The sequence below is a fragment of the Eumetopias jubatus genome, unplaced genomic scaffold, assembly GCF_037043125.1.
Source record: "Eumetopias jubatus isolate StellerSeaLion01/CBP00866 unplaced genomic scaffold, mEumJub1_p1.0 scaffold_6, whole genome shotgun sequence".
NCBI lineage: Eukaryota > Metazoa > Chordata > Mammalia > Carnivora > Otariidae > Eumetopias > Eumetopias jubatus.
In genome coordinates this window covers 10,908,518-10,927,026 of record NW_028274812.1, presented here as the reverse complement: position 1 = coordinate 10,927,026, position 18,509 = coordinate 10,908,518, and the positions used below count along the sequence as shown (strand labels likewise).

The 18,509-nt window shown below is 38.8% G+C and overlaps 1 protein-coding gene across 9 annotated transcripts in view; it reads left to right on the top strand.

The window, feature by feature from the left end:
- Positions 1 to 18,509, top strand: part of ARID1B (AT-rich interaction domain 1B) — a 434,847-nt gene that overhangs the window by 147,928 nt on the left and 268,410 nt on the right. For all 9 annotated transcript variants that reach the window (XM_028103326.2, XM_028103324.2, XM_088023824.1 and 6 more), the window contains one exon: positions 9,796 to 9,906. In XM_028103326.2, the coding sequence (XP_027959127.2) occupies positions 9,796 to 9,906 (111 nt within the window). The remainder of the gene's footprint in view (positions 1 to 9,795; positions 9,907 to 18,509) is intronic.

Below are 18,509 nucleotides of genomic sequence, written 5' to 3'. Positions count from 1 at the left end.
TTACATGTGAGGACCCTGGGGAATGAATGTATTTGGTTCCCGTCCCAACTCTGCCACTTGCCAGCTCAGTGACCCTGGGCAAATTACTCAAGAAACTGTGCCTCAGTTTCTTCCCCTGTTTCATGGGGTTCAGGTCAGACAAAAAAGGCTTCTCTTTCAATGCGGAAGCACTTAGCGTGTGGCAAATAGTAAATGTCGCATAATTATTAGCTGCTTTTGCCATTATCACCATCAGCTTGATTACCACAGGTAAAGCCCCAGTGGTTCGATGCAAATTTTGATTCTCATTCTTAAATGTAGTTTTAAAGGATATAAATAATAATTGCTAACATTTATTGAACCTTCAGTGTGCCAGGCACAGTGCTAATTGCTGAAAGGTAGTCTCTCCTTTAATCATTAATACAACTCTTGGAGATAAGTTCTTAAATATCTTGGTTTCGTGGATGAGGAAAGTCATTCTTTAGGTAATAAGTTATAGAGCTGGGGTTCTTTTTTATTCTGTGTGTGTGTGCGTGTGTGTGTGTGTGTGTGAGACAAAAAGCATAACTGGACATTTACTGTAGGTCATTTAGCTTTGTGATTTTATTAAAATAAATTAAACTTAAAAATCTTAATTATTTTAGTCCTTAGCTCTTGAGTATTTTCATATTTCTCTTTGGTATTTTAGGAAATGTAATTTTAGATACATTTCCCTTTTCACTCTGGGTCCACTGTTAGTTGAGGAGGAAGTTGTTCGAAAAACAGAGAAAACAAGAAGGTGTTCTCAAGTCTTGAATGCCGGAGTAGTGACCTCCAGGATTAGAACTTGGTTAGAGCTGGGGAGATAGCCCCTCTTGGTGGAGGTCTTCTCTCTCTCCTCTAGTCCATTCAGAGTTCAGCTTTACTGTAGGCCAGGGACTGCTGCAGCCTCATGGGTACTGGTACGTCTTGTGCCGTGGTGACGTTCTCGTTAATGGCAGGCCACAACTGTAGTGTTGAATCTGCTGTCAATATTAATGAGACGTATCAGTAAGGAAACATAAAGTAGCTTGTCTAAGCCTGTCCTTTATCTAGAATGGTTTTTAAAATTTTGGAAATAATTATTCCTGTGAATTGGTAGAAAATTAGCAGTATTCCGAATCTAGCCAATCTATACTCAGTCAGTATATACTGTGTATTCCAGGGAATTTGGCTTTAACATAAGCTGAGAAGCTGCCTTTGGAATCAGTAGCAGTAAAAAACCATTTGAGCCTGGGATATGTGATTTTTTTAAATCTACTATAAAAGAGTTTTGGAACAAGTGTTTAAAGGAAGATACAGGGTTACATATTGATATGGATTTAGAAGAATTAAAGTGATTTACCAGTATCCTAAACAGACAGTAATTATGACAGATGTAAAACACCCACTCTGCTTCTAGTCACTGAGCATTGTGTACCTAATATACACGAGCATTGGGAGTCAAGGGCATGTTTCATTGTGCCCTTAGCCTACCCAGGTTAACTCAATACAGTGTGGTTTCTAGAGTAGGAAACTGAACTGAAAAATTTGTTCAGGGTCACACAGCTAGTGAATAATCTAGAAGTTGGAATTTGATCTTGGGTTTCTTTGACTCAAAGTTTCATGAACTTTTGAGATTTGTGCCTAAAAAAGGCTTCTTGGAGTCAGTGAAAGAGGAAACAGGGCCTTTGAGAGCCCAGACCAAGATAAGGGTAAGAGTGTCAGATTTGGGCAAGGAGGGTGGCTGGAGCTGATCAGGATCAGGACGGCTTGATCAAGGAATGAGCGTGAGAAAGGGTCGCTGAGTCAGCAGTTGGGGCCCCTCGGGAAAATGACACTGGCCAGGTTAATTTGGTTAAGATTATGGAGGGATTTAAAAAAAAAAAAGACAGCTGAGCGTTAGGATTGAGTAGTACAGCATACATGTTAAAGATAGAATGGTGTGGGAGTGGTTAAGAAACTGAAAGATTAAATGATCTATGTTTAATGGGTTTTCTTGGGGGAAAGGGTATTGATGGCAAAGGGACCAATTAGGAAGTTCTTAATAGTCTCTTAGGTGAAAGCTGCAGTCAGCCCCACAGCCTCAGCCCCCTCTGGATTTCCGAATTTGTCTTCAATATTGCTAACTCCATTTTCATTTAAATGGAAAATTTCAAACATAAACAGAAGTAGACAGGAGCCCTGTGCACACATCACTCAGCTTTCAGAAGTTGTAGGGCCAGTCTTCTTGCATCCACACTCTCTTCCCTCACCTCCCAACCCCAAGCTTCAATGTTATTTCAGGGTAAGTCCCAGACATCATATCATTTAATCTGTCAATATTTCATTTTATATCTCTAAAAGTTAAAGGGCTTTAAAAAATAAACATAAACATAATACAGTTATCACATTCAAAACATAAATTTTCATACCAATTATCCAAATTTCTAGTAGCCTCATAAATGGAATAAATGTTTAATTTACATTGTAGGGTAGTTTGAATCAAGGTCCAAGTAAAATCCAGTCTTAGAATTGGTTGATACCTTCTCATCTCTAGGATTTCCCTCTGTCTCCATCTCTCTCTTTTCTTCTCCTTTTCTTTTTACTATTGCAACTTATTTGTTGAAGAAAGTAGGTCATTTGTCTAGTAGAGATTCCCACAGTTTGAGATTTGATGATTGATTTGCTATGGTTTAGTGTGTTCTTCGGTCCTTTTTATTTCCTATAAATTGGTTTTTAGATAGACAGGCTTTATCAAACTCATTATCATTCTTTTTTTGGCAAGAATATTTCATTGCTGGTTTGTTCATTAGGAGGTATAGAATGTCTTGATTTTTGTTTCTTTTTTGATGGCACCACTGATGCTTGCCATAGTATTTTCCCCTCTCTCTCAATTTTTATTATTATTTTTTTACTACATTCAAGACCGCCAGTAACAAACAGCAAAATGTGTTTTGTAGCACGCTGCTACCAGGCAGTGTGGCTGTTAACATGATAAATATTCTGGGACGTGAGCCCAAGTTTTGTTCAGTTTTATGTATCTGTCCTCCTACATGTATTTTTGTGTTGCTGTGTCTAATTCTGAGTGTAAGCTTTTCAGAGCCATTCAGTCAATCATGCACCAGCCTGGGGCGCCTGGGTGGCTCGGTTGGTTAAGCGACTGCCTTCGGCTCAGGTCATGATCCTGGAGTCCCGGGATCGAGTCTCACATCGGGCTCCCCGCTCAGCGGGGGGTCTGCTTCTCCCTCTGACCCTCTTCCCTCTTGTGCCTCTGTCTCTCACTCTCTCTCTCTCTCAAATAAATAAATAAAATCTTTAAAAAAAAAAAATCATGCACCAGCCTCTTATTGAGTACCTGTCCATGCTTGGTACTGGGAGCCCGAGAGGAAGTAAGAGTCCAGACAAGTAGCTGAAATACAGCACTGTAAACTCTGTTTTAAAAAAATATTTATTTTGAGAGAGAGAGGGTGTGCAGGAGTGGGGGTGGGAGGGGCAGAGGGAAAGGGAGAGAGAGATTCTTAAGCAGGCTCCACACTCAACGGAGCCTGACCTGCAACTCGGTCTCAAAACCCTGAGATCATGACCTGAGCCAAAATCAAGAATTGGATGCTTAACCGACTGTGCCACCCTGGCGTCCCCAGCATTGTAAATTCTTTAAGAGGAGTACATCTGAAGTTGGTGTGGGGTAGTTGTTTGGGGGCATGGTGGAGTTAATGTTTAGGAGGATCTTGAGGACAGCCAGATGCTTTGCAGACGCAGAAAGAAAGGCATCCACTCGGGACCAAGACAGACCGGGAGAGCTGCGCCTGCAGACGCAGGGCACCGCGGGAGCTCGGGAGCAGTCAGTGGGTGACGTGAGGACTTGCAGTGGGCCCCGGGGAAGACCAAGATGCAGCTGGGGTGGCAGCTGGAGGATGTTTGCCCAACTCTTTGGCGCCAAACCGGACTGTGGATTTCATTCTGTAGGCACTGAGGAGGAGGTCTTTTATTTTTAAGATTTATTTATTTCAGAGAGCGAGAACACCAATGAGAGTGGGGGCAAAGGGTCAGGTAAAGGGAGAGAATCTTAAGCAGACTCCCTGCTGAGCACAGAGCCCAACACAGGGCTGGATCCCACGCCCCCGAGATCAGGACCAAACCAAGAGTCGACTGCTCAACTGACCGAGCCGCCCAGGCGCCCCAGGAGGAAGCCCTTTCCAAGCAGGAGGACACTGTGACCATTTGTGTTTTAGCAAGTCCGCTCTGCCGACATGGTGGGCAAGAGGCTGTCGTGAAAAGCGGCCCAAATAGAGGCCTGGCAGTTGGGGGAAAGACAAAAGAGGGTGGACTTGCGGTGACTTGGGGTTTGGTGATGTGTCAGAAATGTATGAATGGTGAAAGATAAAAAGCTCTGAGAAGTCCCCTGTGGAGGGGGAGGCCTTCGACCAGGTGGCAAGCCGAAGGAGGAAGAGCAGATTGGAGGAGGAAGAGGGGAGTCCTTCCGTGGCATGATGTGTGTAAGGGACTTTACCCTCAAGTCGAGATGTTTATAGTGCAGTTCAAATATGTGGGACTTGAAATCGAGATTTGGGAATCGTCACTATCCACAGATCAGACTGCATGGAGTCTTTGGGGTAAAGCTCTGAGGGACACCAGTTTTCGGGGGACGGGCAGAAAGAGCAGAACCAGCAGAGGAGCCTTGGGAAGGCTGGGTCTCTTTATATTGCTTTTTGTCAGCCTGTGGACTTTAAATAAAACTATTCAATGATAACAAGTGGTAGAGAGAGTAGTTTTATATTCAGATTTGTGGGAGTTTTCAATGTTAGTATTTCTTATTGATTCACAACACTGTAATTGAATATTTTGGAAATACCCCATGTATAAAATATGCAAGATTCATTAATTTCTGAAAGGGGCATTTAGGAGAATATATGGAAGAATAGGGTAATACCTTTTAAAAGTTAAAATTACATTATATCCTTGTTATGTAATAGTGTTTGAGGCTTCCAGTGGTCTCCAAAGTAGTTAGGATAGAATTGAAGATTTGTCCATCACACTGAGATACTGGCAGTGCTTCGACATTAGCCGTGCACCTCATTTAAGCTTTTGCTTCCTCGTGGTAAAAAGCAAGATGATGCTAGGGACTATGTCATGGGACTCTGGTAAAGGTGGACCGTGCATGGGGTGCGTCACAGAGCCCTGCCTGCAAATGTCAGCTGTCTTCATTAATAACATTTCCGTTAGGGTGTTCCGAGAAGGCAAGAGGGTGATTGTGCCATCCTGAATATTTTATAGCTTTATATTGCTTTCCTTTTGGAAAGGCTAGTTTACATTTATTTATCTACAAACTAAAGCTGGGGAGGTCAGTAGCATGCTGAGTTTCTTGATCAGAGTAATGATTTCACATGACTGGCAGCCCCGCGTGGCCATGAGGCATTTTCTCTGTGGCGGTGATGCCGTCCTTGTCCCGTCCCACTACAGTGTCTTAAAAGAAGTGGTCCTGATACCAGGACCACTTCTTTTCCCCATCAGTCGTTGGAACTGATGACGGGAGTTTCCAAAGCAGGGAGAGAAAAGGAGCAAGATGTTTGTTCTGACCTAGATGTTGCAGGATGTTACGAGGCCATTCAGGTTCTTGTCATCTCGCTCTGGATCATTACAAGAGTAGTAAGGTATTCTTCGTAGCCCATCTGTACTTCATGTGATTATTGGAAAACCGTTTCTTGAGTAACCTGAAAATCACTGTGCGTTCTAAACGGTGTTTTGCTGGCTTCTGGACTTCACCCTCCCCAGCCCCTCAGTACCATTTGTGTGTCTAGGACGGAGGTGCTCTTCACTGCATCTGCTCCCTGTCTTCCTTTGGTTTGTAGTCTATGTGTTGTTTTCCCTTTTGTGACTGTCTGCCGACCCTCCTCCCACTCCCTCTACTCTGGATTTCCTGCTTTTTGTAATGCAGTTAGGCATATTGAGACGCCAAGGTAAACTTTTAGTGAAGCTTCATGCTATTCCAAAATGATGGACTTGAGTATAGACTGATGCTCCTTTTGTTAAGGGCACTTTGCTAGACTCCGTCAAAATTTAACACGTATCAACCCCTTTGGCAGAAATTCTCCTTGTGGAGATTTATGCTCCAGAGAAATATCACATGAAGATGAACGCACATGGATTTTATTATGGTGCTGCATGAGGTAGGGAAAGACTGGGAACAACCTAAATGTCCATCAGGAGGGGACTGGTTAAATAAGTCACAGTACTGACAATAATGCAGGACTACGTAGCGTTAAGAAAAGAATAGATACTTAGGTGCAGGTATGGAATGAGCTCCACAATACATTGTTAAGGGACCAAAAAAATATGCTGTGTACAGGAAATATGCCCCACTGTGTTTAAAGGAAAAAGGATTTGAATTCACGTTTGTACTTGGCAACACCCTGCGCAGTTGTGGAAAGAGAAATAACAGCTTGTGCACAGCAGTCCTTCTGGAGGGCATCCTGGGAGGGAGGTGGCCGCTCTCGTCAGTGTTCATCGCTTTGTATCTTTCGAACTCACACCATGGGAATATCTTCCCTTTTTATTTTTTCTTAAAAAGTATCCTTGACATTTTATTCTACATTTTCTTTATAGACTGGTGTTGCCATTAGTACTTAATTCACTTCATCATAAAAGAAAACAGAAGCACTCGGGCTCTAGGCCTTGACGGGTTTTGATCTGGCCCTTCCTCATAGGAGTGGGACACAAGTGTTTCCGGCTTAGGCTCCGCGCTGTGGGATGTGAAGCGCCCGACGAAAGGAGTGTTCCATCCTGGGCGCTCAGTAGACGATACCATGTCTGTTAAAAGAAACACCTAGATGAAAACTTCTGAAGCAGATGTGTACATACCCCTACCCCAAGCTCTTTTCACACCTTTGTTGTTTTCTGAGTCAGTCTCCCTTTATCTTTGACTCATAACATATAGTTAAAACCAGACTCCATCAATGGTTCAAAGTCTGTGGGTGAGATGAAGAAAACTAATATTGATAAAGAACTGAGAAGGGGTAAACCACATTCCCCACTTGTGGTTCTTTTGTATTGCAGAATTATCACACTGAGAGACTCTCTTAAATAGCCAGGGCTTTGTGTATGGATGGCGGAGGAGTGCAGTAATCATGTGCGTGTAAACTGGCGTACCCACTGGTGTGCACTAGTTCCAACTTGTAAATAACCAAAGATGGCAACGGTGTGTTCAGAATGTAAGGCTGTGTCTTGTCATTTGTCTATAAAATGTGATGCTGAACATATTCTTTATTTTCTGAGACTGACATTGCCTTCTTACTGTCTATTAAATTACTCATTACTACTGCTCTTCTCGAGGTGAAAATAAGTACATACTAGAAATAAATACAGCTCTGAAGGGGGGAAAAAGCTCTGGTTTGTTATAGAATATAACCTTTCTATCTCTATTAAAGCTTCCAGATGTAGACTTTATAGCCCCTGTGTGAATTATATATGGATGATGATTGTGTTAGGTTAAAACTTGGTACCTTTTCTGGATGTTTTCTCAGTCAAATTAATCCTTGTGTTTCAACATAAATTGAGGCTAGAAGAAGTTCCCGTTTCAGCAATTCTCACTAAATTTTGTTTCAGTTTTATTTCCAACTGAATTTAATAATTGAAAGCCTCTTGTGGTTAGGAATAGTGTTGGAGACTTTGGTAGAATCTAATTATTTTGAACTTTTAAAGCCTTAAAACGTGAAATGTAAGGCCAGAGTAAAATTTTCTGATAGCTTTCATAGTCTATTAGTTCAGTGTTGCTTATTTTAGAGGGGACAGTATCTAAATTGAAATGTGTATTCATTATAGTTGTAATGGTCTCTTTCAACTCTTTTAAAAATCAGTTCATTTAGCTACAAAGAGAAAATAAAAAACATTTAAAAGGCTAATAAGCAGAGGGCATGTGAGTCTGTTCCTGTTTCTTAACTGACGTTTACTAAAAAAAAAAAAAAAGTGAGCACTGCCCATAAACTCTGTGTGCGCACACGCGTGTATTTGAGGAACTAGCAGGGGTCTGCTCATTTGTTTGCCCATTGTGAGACTGTCCAGCACCTTTGTGGGGTGTTGTTTTTTGTTTTTTGTTTTTTGTACCAGGGTGAAGGCCCTGAATGGAGGCCTTGTGCCCTACTTGATTTGAAATCCTCACTGTTAATCTAAAGGAACCTGCAGGGCACCCAGCAGGAAGTCTGTGTGACAAGGGGAGGTCTGGGATCCGGAAGCTGTGGTGCTCAGGGCAGGGGGGCAGTGAGAGTGGTAATAATCTTTCAGCCTCGGCTTTTGTCCCCCACAGCCTAATTGTTATCCTCTGCGGGCAGCCAGATTGAAGAGCTACCCTTTTGGGTGTCCTGGATCGCATGTGCTCACTGAGGCCTCACCTAACTGTTACCAGATTAAAACCTGGACAACTGGGCTTTAACTCTCTTAAAAAAGCATCGTACTGACTAGGCATTATGCATTCCTTTTAGAGATTAGATATTTTGATGAACTGTGTGTGTGTGTAGAGCTTTATTTAAAGGGTAGCAGGGTTGCTTGGGAAATGCTGTGTTGTTGTCATGCTCTTTATTACAGGGCCTGCTTAAAACCAGCACTTGGCTCGCTAAATCTAGTTTGCGCACTTCGTGTACTTCGTAGTAGTAGCTATTGGTCCAAAGTTTCTTGGCTCAAGAAGCCATGTAATTTTAAGTGTATACTGTGTGAGAAAGGGGTGGGGCAGTAGAAGCTTTTTATAGGGCTTCAACTAATGAACATTAATTTTTAAAGTAATATTTTGAGAATTTAACAGGAGAAGTAGAACCTGTATGTGGTATTTCTTTAAACACTGACAAGGGAAAGGGAGAGAATTTTGTTTTTAAGTGATATTTTCTATTCTTTTTTGCTCTCCGCTCAGAAACTGGTTCTTCAACTTTCAGTGCCAATTAAGACATGCTGTAATAAGTACTTTATATGCTGTCCTGCTGTTTGACTTTGGGTGTAAATGGTGGTAGAATGTTTAGTAGCTGAGCATACATAGTTAAACAGCTAGAGATTGGGTATGTAGTAAGTTTGGTGTGGTGTGGTATTTGGTTTATATAATAGTATTTCAGCATAATACCGAAACCATGCAGAATACCTCCTGGAAAAGTGTTCAACAGGATGCCAGAAAGGCCATGTTAATGATAAGTTTCTCATACTTCAGCAGGTTTTTTGGGTGTGTTTTGTTTCCCTACTGCTGTTTTATTCTTTATTGTGGTTCTCTGGAAACTGTGCCACGTGAACATATGGAATTCTATGCATGAATGTTTATTGATTTTGTAGAAACCCCAGGATACTGTGAGCTTAATAACTATGTTGTTTTGTGGGTTATCGAGAGGACATACTAAAAGTCAGTTGTTAGTAAAGTTTTCATTAATTATTTTAACATTTTCAAGGTAATATTAAAGGCAGCTCAACCAAAATCAGAATTAAGCAATAACATGAGCTTTTGGTTTGCTCCGGTTTAAAAGAGAGTTTGATCATAGCTGACCTCCTTCCCCATCTTTCACTGACTGTTAACCTTCCTGCAAAACTCAAATATGGTGTTTAGTTTGTATGGTCTCATAATAAATTTAGGTGTGTGTGTGTGTGTACATGTATATATATATTTAAAATAAAAAGATACATGTTTTTGCTCTTGATGATTCACTGCTTTGATTTTTTTCTACTTTGGATAAAGTGTTAAATGATAGCTATAACATATTTATATGTCTGCTTAAATGTAATATCAGTTGATAGTTTGTGATAAGCCTTGCTTTGTTTTGGTTACAACTCATTGAGATATTTATGAAGTGCTTTGTATTTGTGTTTGTTTAGGACATGTCTCAGGAAGGCTATGGAACTAGGTCTCAACCTCCTTTGGCTTCTGGAAAACCTAACCATGAAGACTTGAACTTAATACAACAAGAAAGACCATCAAGCTTACCAGTAAGACATTAGTGTGCTGATTTGGAAATGTAATGAGTTAAAACTTTTTTAAAAGAGCTCTTGTTTTTGTTTGTTCTATTTTATATTAAGACTTGGGGGAGAAGTTTCTAGATTTCAGATATATTTGTGATTTATTAATTTTTTTAGGGCTGTCTTAAGAGCTGTGTGGTCTTGGATAAGTCTCTTTCATTTGTAGGTATCTCTTAGTCCAGTTGGAAGGTTTATTCAGCGGATGGGTTTTGTGGCAGAAAGGTGTTTCTGTTGTACAGTTGTTCTTTGCTTACCTTGTTACTTTCTGGTAGTGATACACGGCAATGGTGTCCGATATAAGAGTTAAACGTAAAGAAATCCCCACTTGGCAAAGGATATCAGCGATGAATGAGATAAAGCATCCGGTGGTAGTTTGAGTATCTTCTGGGACTTTATGTAATGAGAAATCACCCAATCCATTTCTACCTAAAAGAAAGTATTTTCCTTTAAATTTGGCAAAAGCAGCTTGTAAGTATTCCACCAGCAAATACTGTGTGGTGATTGGGGTATATATTGATTAGAGTAGTGGCTACATTCTAGGGAATCATGTTGAGGCCCATAAATAGTTCATCTGTTTTTTTAATGAGCAGCCTAATTTAATTTAAATGAGGTTTTCCTTATAAACTAAAAGAATACATCTGCAAATAAATTTTTATATTTATTTTCTTGTTAAAATATTGTGATTTGAAAAATTATTACTATTCCTTAATCTTTATTAAGTTTCATTTAAGATGGGAGTTTGGGCTAGCCATGATTTTAATTTGAGTTTCAAATATTTTACATTAAGATTTATTATATTACTGCTAAACATTTGAGAACCAGCATTTGTAATGAATGTTCTACGTGATGTTTGGCATGCATAGCGTACCCATTTTTAAGTTACGTGTAGCCTTAGAGAAGAAGGTAAGTCATGGTTACAGGGTGTATAGTATCTTCGAAGCTGATGCACATGTTTTTGACATCCTCATTTTTTAGCTGTTATTTCTGTGGTGGGTGAAATTTATTGTGGTCATTTTGTAGTCACCTTGGAGTATTTATTGTCTAGTTATTTGATTTTTGAAGTAATGAAAGAGGTGATGGATTCTGCGTTTTGTGCTGTATGCTTTTTTCTTTAGCGGATGATTCGCAGCTTGGTAAGCGTGTAGTTTGTGTGTGCACGTATGCAGGTGAGCACTGTTGATAAATGTAACATTTGCTGCATATTTGGAAATTGGCTTGTGGTTTTAGGAAATTTAAAGGGACTTGCAGGAAGCAGATGGACAATGAATTCCACTTTTTTTCCCCACCAGATTTTTGTTGTTTTTAGAGAAACCCAACTTTGTAGGTGTGCCTTTGGCTGATGAAGTGTACTGCTACACATGTGGAAACATTTGTTATAAATTGATAGATTTTTTTATGTAGCTATAAGAAAAGTTTGTGGTGTGGTGCTTTCCTCATATGCACTTGAACTTCACCAGGCTGTGCTTCTTTTCATGGCTCTGCACTGAAATGGGTGCTTGATATTCAGCTAGCTCTACAGCACAGTTGTTAGGGAAGGAGTGAAATGCAGTCGTCCCAGAAAACTGAAGAGTTCTGCTCTGGGATGGTGCTTTTTAAGTTGATAATTGAAAAGGGGGCTAAAAGCATTTTGGGAAGTGAACTGATATATTCATCAGTAGTTTAAGTTTTTCTCAATGGTTCTGTTAGTATACATATGATGACCTGCTTTCTTCCTTACCCTTTACCATGCCTAGTTCCCAAGAGGATCTAAGGTGGTTCATCACATACATTTTCTTATGAGCTAATAAAAAAAAAGAAACGCCCCGATTGGTCTTTTTCTTTCTGTCTTTGTAATTCTCACAGGTAAATAAGATGCCAGTTGACTCAGTAACATTTCAGTAGTTTTTTAGAGAGCAAAATTTCCAGGTTTGGGGGTGAGTATATGGACGTATCAGTTACTGAATAAAGAACAAAGCACAGATCAGCTAGTGTACCTCACACACCCCCTGCCCCTGCTGCTAATCTGTGAAGGTGAAAATTGGCTTTATTTAAATGAATTTTAGCAAGACACTTTTCTTTCAACAGGCTTCATTTGTGTAAAATGTTTCTGTACAGGGTTTACTGATATATTCTTAGCCATGTGGATGCTGCGTCAGTCTGTTGTTATATACAATTAAGGTAATCACAATGGGGGGGAAATTTGTTGGTATTCTACTTGGCTCTAATATCAGTATGTTTTTAGTGTTAACTCCTATTAAATATTTTAGTTCTCCAACTTGGTTAAGTTGATACTGTAGGTATCATGAAACTGTATTATATCTGAATTTCCTATTGGGTAGTTTGTAGATTTATGCTGCATTTTTATTCAAGTGTCAGTGATATAAATTTTGTCTTTTTACTTAAAGCTAAAGACAATCCATCATATTTGTAACCTCTATTTTGTGATTTGGAACTAAGGAAATTGTGGGTGTTACCTTGACCTTTGAAAAAAATGTGGTATAGTGATCCTAATGTATGATTATTAAGTCTTTATTGTGTATGTGACTGAAGAAGGAAGCTTCTCTAGTTATTTCTTAATCTTTTTTATTATATTGAGATAGATTTTGTAATATTTTCTACACATGTGATATTTTCTTTAGCATGTTTGTTACATGGTTAAATTTCTATTACAAGAAATCAAGATATTTCCAATGTCTTTATGCTAGATCTATAATTTGAATTCTCAGTAAGTTGTCCACTCACCATTCTTTGAACTGGTGTCTCTCTGTTTTTGCATGTCATTAAATTCTTGGTGATCTTCAGTAGCTGAAGCAGTTATGTTCCAGCTGACTTAGATCTTCAGATCATCCACAGTAAAGCAAATAACTGATAAATTAATATTTGTCCTCTTGTTGTCTTGGGGCCATGACCAGTGATATTTACTTATCACTTAATTCACTCCGATCTAAGCTTAGAACAGATCTTTCTTAATAATGTCCACTTATTGCTGTACCTCTTAATCGTACAGCTTTTCCCCCATTGAGACACATTAGCTTACATACTCTTGATATTACCATTTTTAGCAAATCTTAGCATATAGCAGATATTAAAAGTAGCTTGAAGAACTCTCTCTCCTGGGAATAGTATCCCTTAAAATTCAAGCCCATTTTGCATTTTTTTCTACCTCTATTATTGATATGAAATGAAGCCAGCATTTGAGCAAAATACACTGTGGAGGGCCAAAAAAAAAAAAAAAAAAGCTATAACTTATTAACTCTTTATCTTAAAAACATTGAGTATATCTCAATTTCTATTTTAAGATAACTCCCCAAATATTATTTAATAATACTTTTTTTTGTTGGATCTTTTGATATATTTTCATTGCTTGTGCCATTACTATTGATCTTTTTATTAGATTTATTTTTATAGCTGTCTTCACTTCCCTATTAATAGATGAGGATCTTTTCAGAATATTTATTATGTCTTATTCAGCAAGTATTTTCCTAATAGATTTTATGTAGAAACTTTTAAACACATTCTTCCTCTAGTATCAGAATTTTCTTTTCATTGCTGAAGGGATTTTTTTCCCAAGGTATTGACTTGATAGTAGACAGCCTATGTTCTCCAATGCTACCGATACTAAAGGATTATATGAGTGCACCATCTGTATTAGCAGGGTGGGGTTTTGTCAAAACCATTTTCTTCTATTATAAGATGACATTTGAATTTTACCTGGTAGCGTTAAGCTTACATAGAAGTGGGCACTTTTAGATAATTAAGCTAAAAGTAGTGTGAAAAACATTCTTGGTAGGGTGAAAACATTCTTTTAATTGTAAAAATAAATAAATTGACAGGAACAGTAATCATTTCAGTAAATATGGCTTGGATATGTTGTTAATAAAATACTTTATGAACATGTATACAAGGACGTAAACAAACAAAAGGTTTGATTTTCTTCCTTCATCTAAGCACATAGTGCTTTCTCCTCCAGGGATTTGAAGAGCCGTTAGTTTTCCTCAGGTTATAGCAATCACAAATCTGTTTCATTCTTCCAAGAGGCCTGCCACCAGTTTGTGTTTCAGGTAGTAGGTCCATTATGCTGTTTACCTGAGATACAGAAAGGATCAGTCACATTCTAATAGCCTTTGAGAAGCCCATCAGGTCATTAAAATCCTCCTTCTGACCCTTTCTTCTTTAAATAGGAAATATCTAAAGAGATCGACATAAAAAGGGATTTTATCTTTCAGAGTTTAGTAAAAAACCCGTACTTCTGTTGAGTTTGCAATTAGAAGGGACTATTGAGGTTTAGATAAAACATATGTTTTTTGGCCCTTTGCGAAAGGAAGGAGGTAGTAAATGCTGGTTGTTCTTTGAAATAGAGGCTGTTAAACAGGATATTGGAAGCCTGAAAGAGGATGGTTGGAAAACTGTTATTACCAAGGATATTCTTTGGGGGTTAGGTATTAGCAACAGAGCCTACGATGATTTGCCTTTCCTGAAAAAGAATACTCTGTGTGTGTTTGTTTTTTAAATCTTTAATGACACTTATGTTGGATAGTGGTAAAAGGTCATGCACTTAGGAAGCATATATGAATATTGATGATATGTTAATAGGGACATTTTAAGTGTGTGGATTTGATATAGTTTCTGTGAATAATTGCAAACTATTGGAAAAAGCTAGGTGAAGCGTTTTTTAACTGGGTTTTGCTTTTTATTAAGCTTTCAACCCTACCTAAAATACAAATTGTTAAAATGGTCTCAACCTGTTAGGTGGCAGGTTTTCGCAGAAGTTGAAACGTACCAGGTAAGAATTAGATGTATGGCTGCTGAATGAACTCTTCCAAAACTTTTTTTATTTGTATCTTGAACTTGATTTAAATGGTTTTCAGTAAAAGGTTAAGAATGTAGCTGTCTTCTGTTGCTTGATCCTTCTCAAATCGCAGTGTTTAAGCATTGAGAATTCCTGTGTGCAGCTGACCACATAAGCGGTTTATGAGTGTTCTCTAAATGTTGGTAGAGTATGTTGAGTTTGGGAGTTACACAAGTTGTAGAGAGGGGGCAGGAGGGTCTCTGAAAGATGGTGCCTTGTCAGGTTGAGTATCTGTAGATCCAGTTAATCAGTGGCATAGTTTCAAAACTAAAGGTGCAGAGACAGTTTGATATCTTGGTAAAGTTTTAAATGGAACACGTAATAGTTGGGTTTTTTACCTAGGATTTACCATATTCCCAAATGTAATTTTAGTAACTGGTCTACTCCATGTAGAGACATCAATTCTTTTTGGATTAAGGTTGAGAGAAACATGTGAAGCCCTTACTTGAAAGTCCTAATTTAGGAAAAGTGATAGTGACTTTGACAAGTGTTTTTTTCTAACATGGATTATTTTCTTTAAGATATGATGTTCTATAATTTTATCCCCTAGAGCATTTTTGTGATACTGGTAGTCATTTTGAAAATAGAGGATAATTCTTGAACTTGAACAAGGTAGGAAGTAGTAGGAAGTGGGAAAGTAGGTTTCTCCTTCTTTTAAAATAATCTTCCACATAAATGTTTGTTCTGTAAATGAATACTCAATAAAACCTCACTGTTTGGATTTCGTCCAGGTAAAAGCAGGCTAAATATATGGAAAGTTTTGAATAAATTAATATTTAAAAAGAACCAGAGTTTGCTTTTAAATAACTGAAATGTTTGTGTGCAAAGTGTTTCTAAATTGAGATCTTCAGTCCTGTTGAGATAAATGGATAATTCTAAATTTATTATAGCTGAGATATTTGCTTAGTGGCAGTATGTTATTTTTAAAAATTCATTTAACTTTTTAAAACATTTTAACTAAGCATACCCACTGCAAACTTTTTCACATCATATTCTGAAGATTTCCATTTAAAATATGGGGGAAATGAATTTCAACCCATTTTATGGGACTGTCAATTCTTAAAAAAATTAATGAAGGAGTACTATAAAAAATAGACACTAGACAAAATTGGAGATGAAGAGAGGCTGAAATATAACTGATTTGCAGGATATTGGTTTTGATAATAGAAGGATAACTATGATCTATAGTTGATAAATGAGGCTCATTAAGTACGGGATGAAAAATGCAGATATTCCTGGCTGATAGAAAAGTCAGCCTACAGATTGTGCCATAACAAATTGGGGATGGAAAGGTTTTGAACCAGCTTGCAGCTCTTCAGATGAGCTGCATGAGGCCATGGAGCCTTCTCTTGTGGTCCTACAGGCTGGGCATGTGCAACTCCCAGGTCTGTCTGCAAATAGCCACAGAACCACACGTGGGCACTCGGGCCTCCCCGACAGAGGAGCGGTCTCTCCTCACAAAGGGGAGAAAGTAGCATTTGGCTTTAGACTAAAGCGCAAAAAAGCAGTGTGTGAGAAATTCTCACACGGGGGCTTGGGTAGGAGAGTTTGTCAAGCAGTGTGGCTCCTTCAGGTTTTAACTGTAAATTTTTATGCTAGGACGAAAAAATGACTGCTGTTCAGAGGTACCTTTTCTCATTCAAACCTGCTATTTCTATAAAAGGCAGTTCTTGGCATGTTGAGCTAGAAAGCCTCCTTCCTCCTTTCTTCAGGGAGCCCCTCCTATTCACTGGTACCTAGAGAGGTCAGTGGGCTTCCCCAGAATATGCAGGCCTGGCCCTTGTAAGGGGTTGAGTGTGTTTTACTTTGTATTACCCAAGGTAGGTGGGAAATAGATTTTACTTTTTTTTTTTAAGATTTTATTTATTTATTTGACAGAGAGACAGCGAGAGCAGGAACATAAGCAGGGGGCGCAGGAGAGGGAGAAGCAGGCTTCCCGCCGAGCAGGGAGCCCGATGTGGGGACTCGATCCCAGGACCCCGGGATCACGACCCGAGCCGAAGGCAGACGCGTAACGACTGAGCCACCCAGGCGCCCCAAATAGATTTTACTTTACAGATTTCCACTTTGTAGGTAACTGAAGGCAGACATCTGTGTTATGTAATAAGAGATATATAACCAGCAGGAGCTCATAGTAACATGTGTGGACTGGTTAATTGCTTTTATTTTTCTTTTGAACTGGAAGTAACTATTTTTAATATTAACTGTCAGCTTAGGAGAGGAAATATATGTAGAGAGCAAAATTTTTTATTCTTCTCTCACAGTGTAGAATTTTAGAAGTGTCTCTCTTTCTCATCTTTTTCTTTTGCCTTCCTAAATTGTTGTAAAATAACTGAATGGTCTTGTTTTCCTTTGTTTGGGTCAAGAAATTTTAGCTGAAAATTGTTACTGTGTGAAAGAAGATTATTGACTCAACAAGCCTTCAATTTTCCCTGAATAACACTCCCACCCCCTAGCTTCAGGAACATGCCGTGCATGCATTCTATTTTAAAATACAGACTGTAATTTAAAACAGGCAGTTTGATGCCCCACTGAACTTTGTTTAAGCCTGGAATAAAAGAGAGGAAAAAAAGCTTTAAGCTACAAAAAAGTGACTAAGCTTTCTCAACCACTTTTCTTCATAATGCATTCTATTTAAGAAAAAAAAAAAGTTGTCAGGTACTACTGTTGTCTCTTTCCACAGGACCTAAATTTTATCCAATGTTAAATTGTGGTGTGTGCGTCTTTTCACTTTATTTCATTATCAGGCCATCATTTGAATTTTTAAAGTGTTCAGAGTAGTAGTCATGCATAGTGGAATCTGTGTGCATACATTTGTGCGTTTTGTCCATGTTCAGTGCGTGTGAGAACATTCTAAAATTAAATACATAATCTTTAGCATTCACTTATTGATAGCTCGTTTTCTAGAGTTCTCTTCATTTAAATAGTACCTATTATTAGACCAGAATGATAGTAAATAATATTATGGTTAAATATCTATTATCAGATCATTATAAAAATGATTAACTGGAAGTAGTTTATCTCACTTCTTGCCTTTTTTTTTTTTTTTTCTCCTCATAAAAAGAAAATGAGCAGCTTAGGATGACTTGTATGGAAGGAATGATGACTTTATTCTGAGAAAGTAATATTTTTTGACCTGGACACCTGTGCTAATGATGACACTGAATGGCAAACAGGCTTAAATCTCAGCTAAGGTTCTGGCTCATGTATGGCTCCAGTAATGGTCTCCCTCCCATTTTTGGGTGCCATTTACTTTTGAACAAATTTAGGGATTTCAGGTTGCCTGATTGAGTCAGTAGCTTTATTACGCAGGTCATGGGAGAGCCCAGGACCTTCTTGTGGACTCGATCTACAACATTTCAGAGACTGCAGTGGTCTTCCTCTTCCCATTGCAAGACGTTTGGCAGTCTGGTGTCCTTGAGTGTAGGGGAGTTTCGGGAGAAGGAGAAAAGTTCATGTAGAAAGTTGAGAAGTGCATATACCAGGTGTCTGTATGACCACCTGGTAAAGTGGGAGGTAGGAATAAGAAACAAATAAGGAAGCTGAAGGACAGTGCCATCTTATCTTAGTAATGCAAAGTCTAATGCCTTTTCCCACTAGCTCAGTGGGAACCCGGTGGAGACGGTTCTCTGAACCACAATAATCAGCATTTGTTTTGATTTCATGCTGGTGGAAAGAAGACCCTCATGGTCTCTCTCTGAGGCCTCCACTCACTTCTGACACTCCAGATTTACATTTATGTACT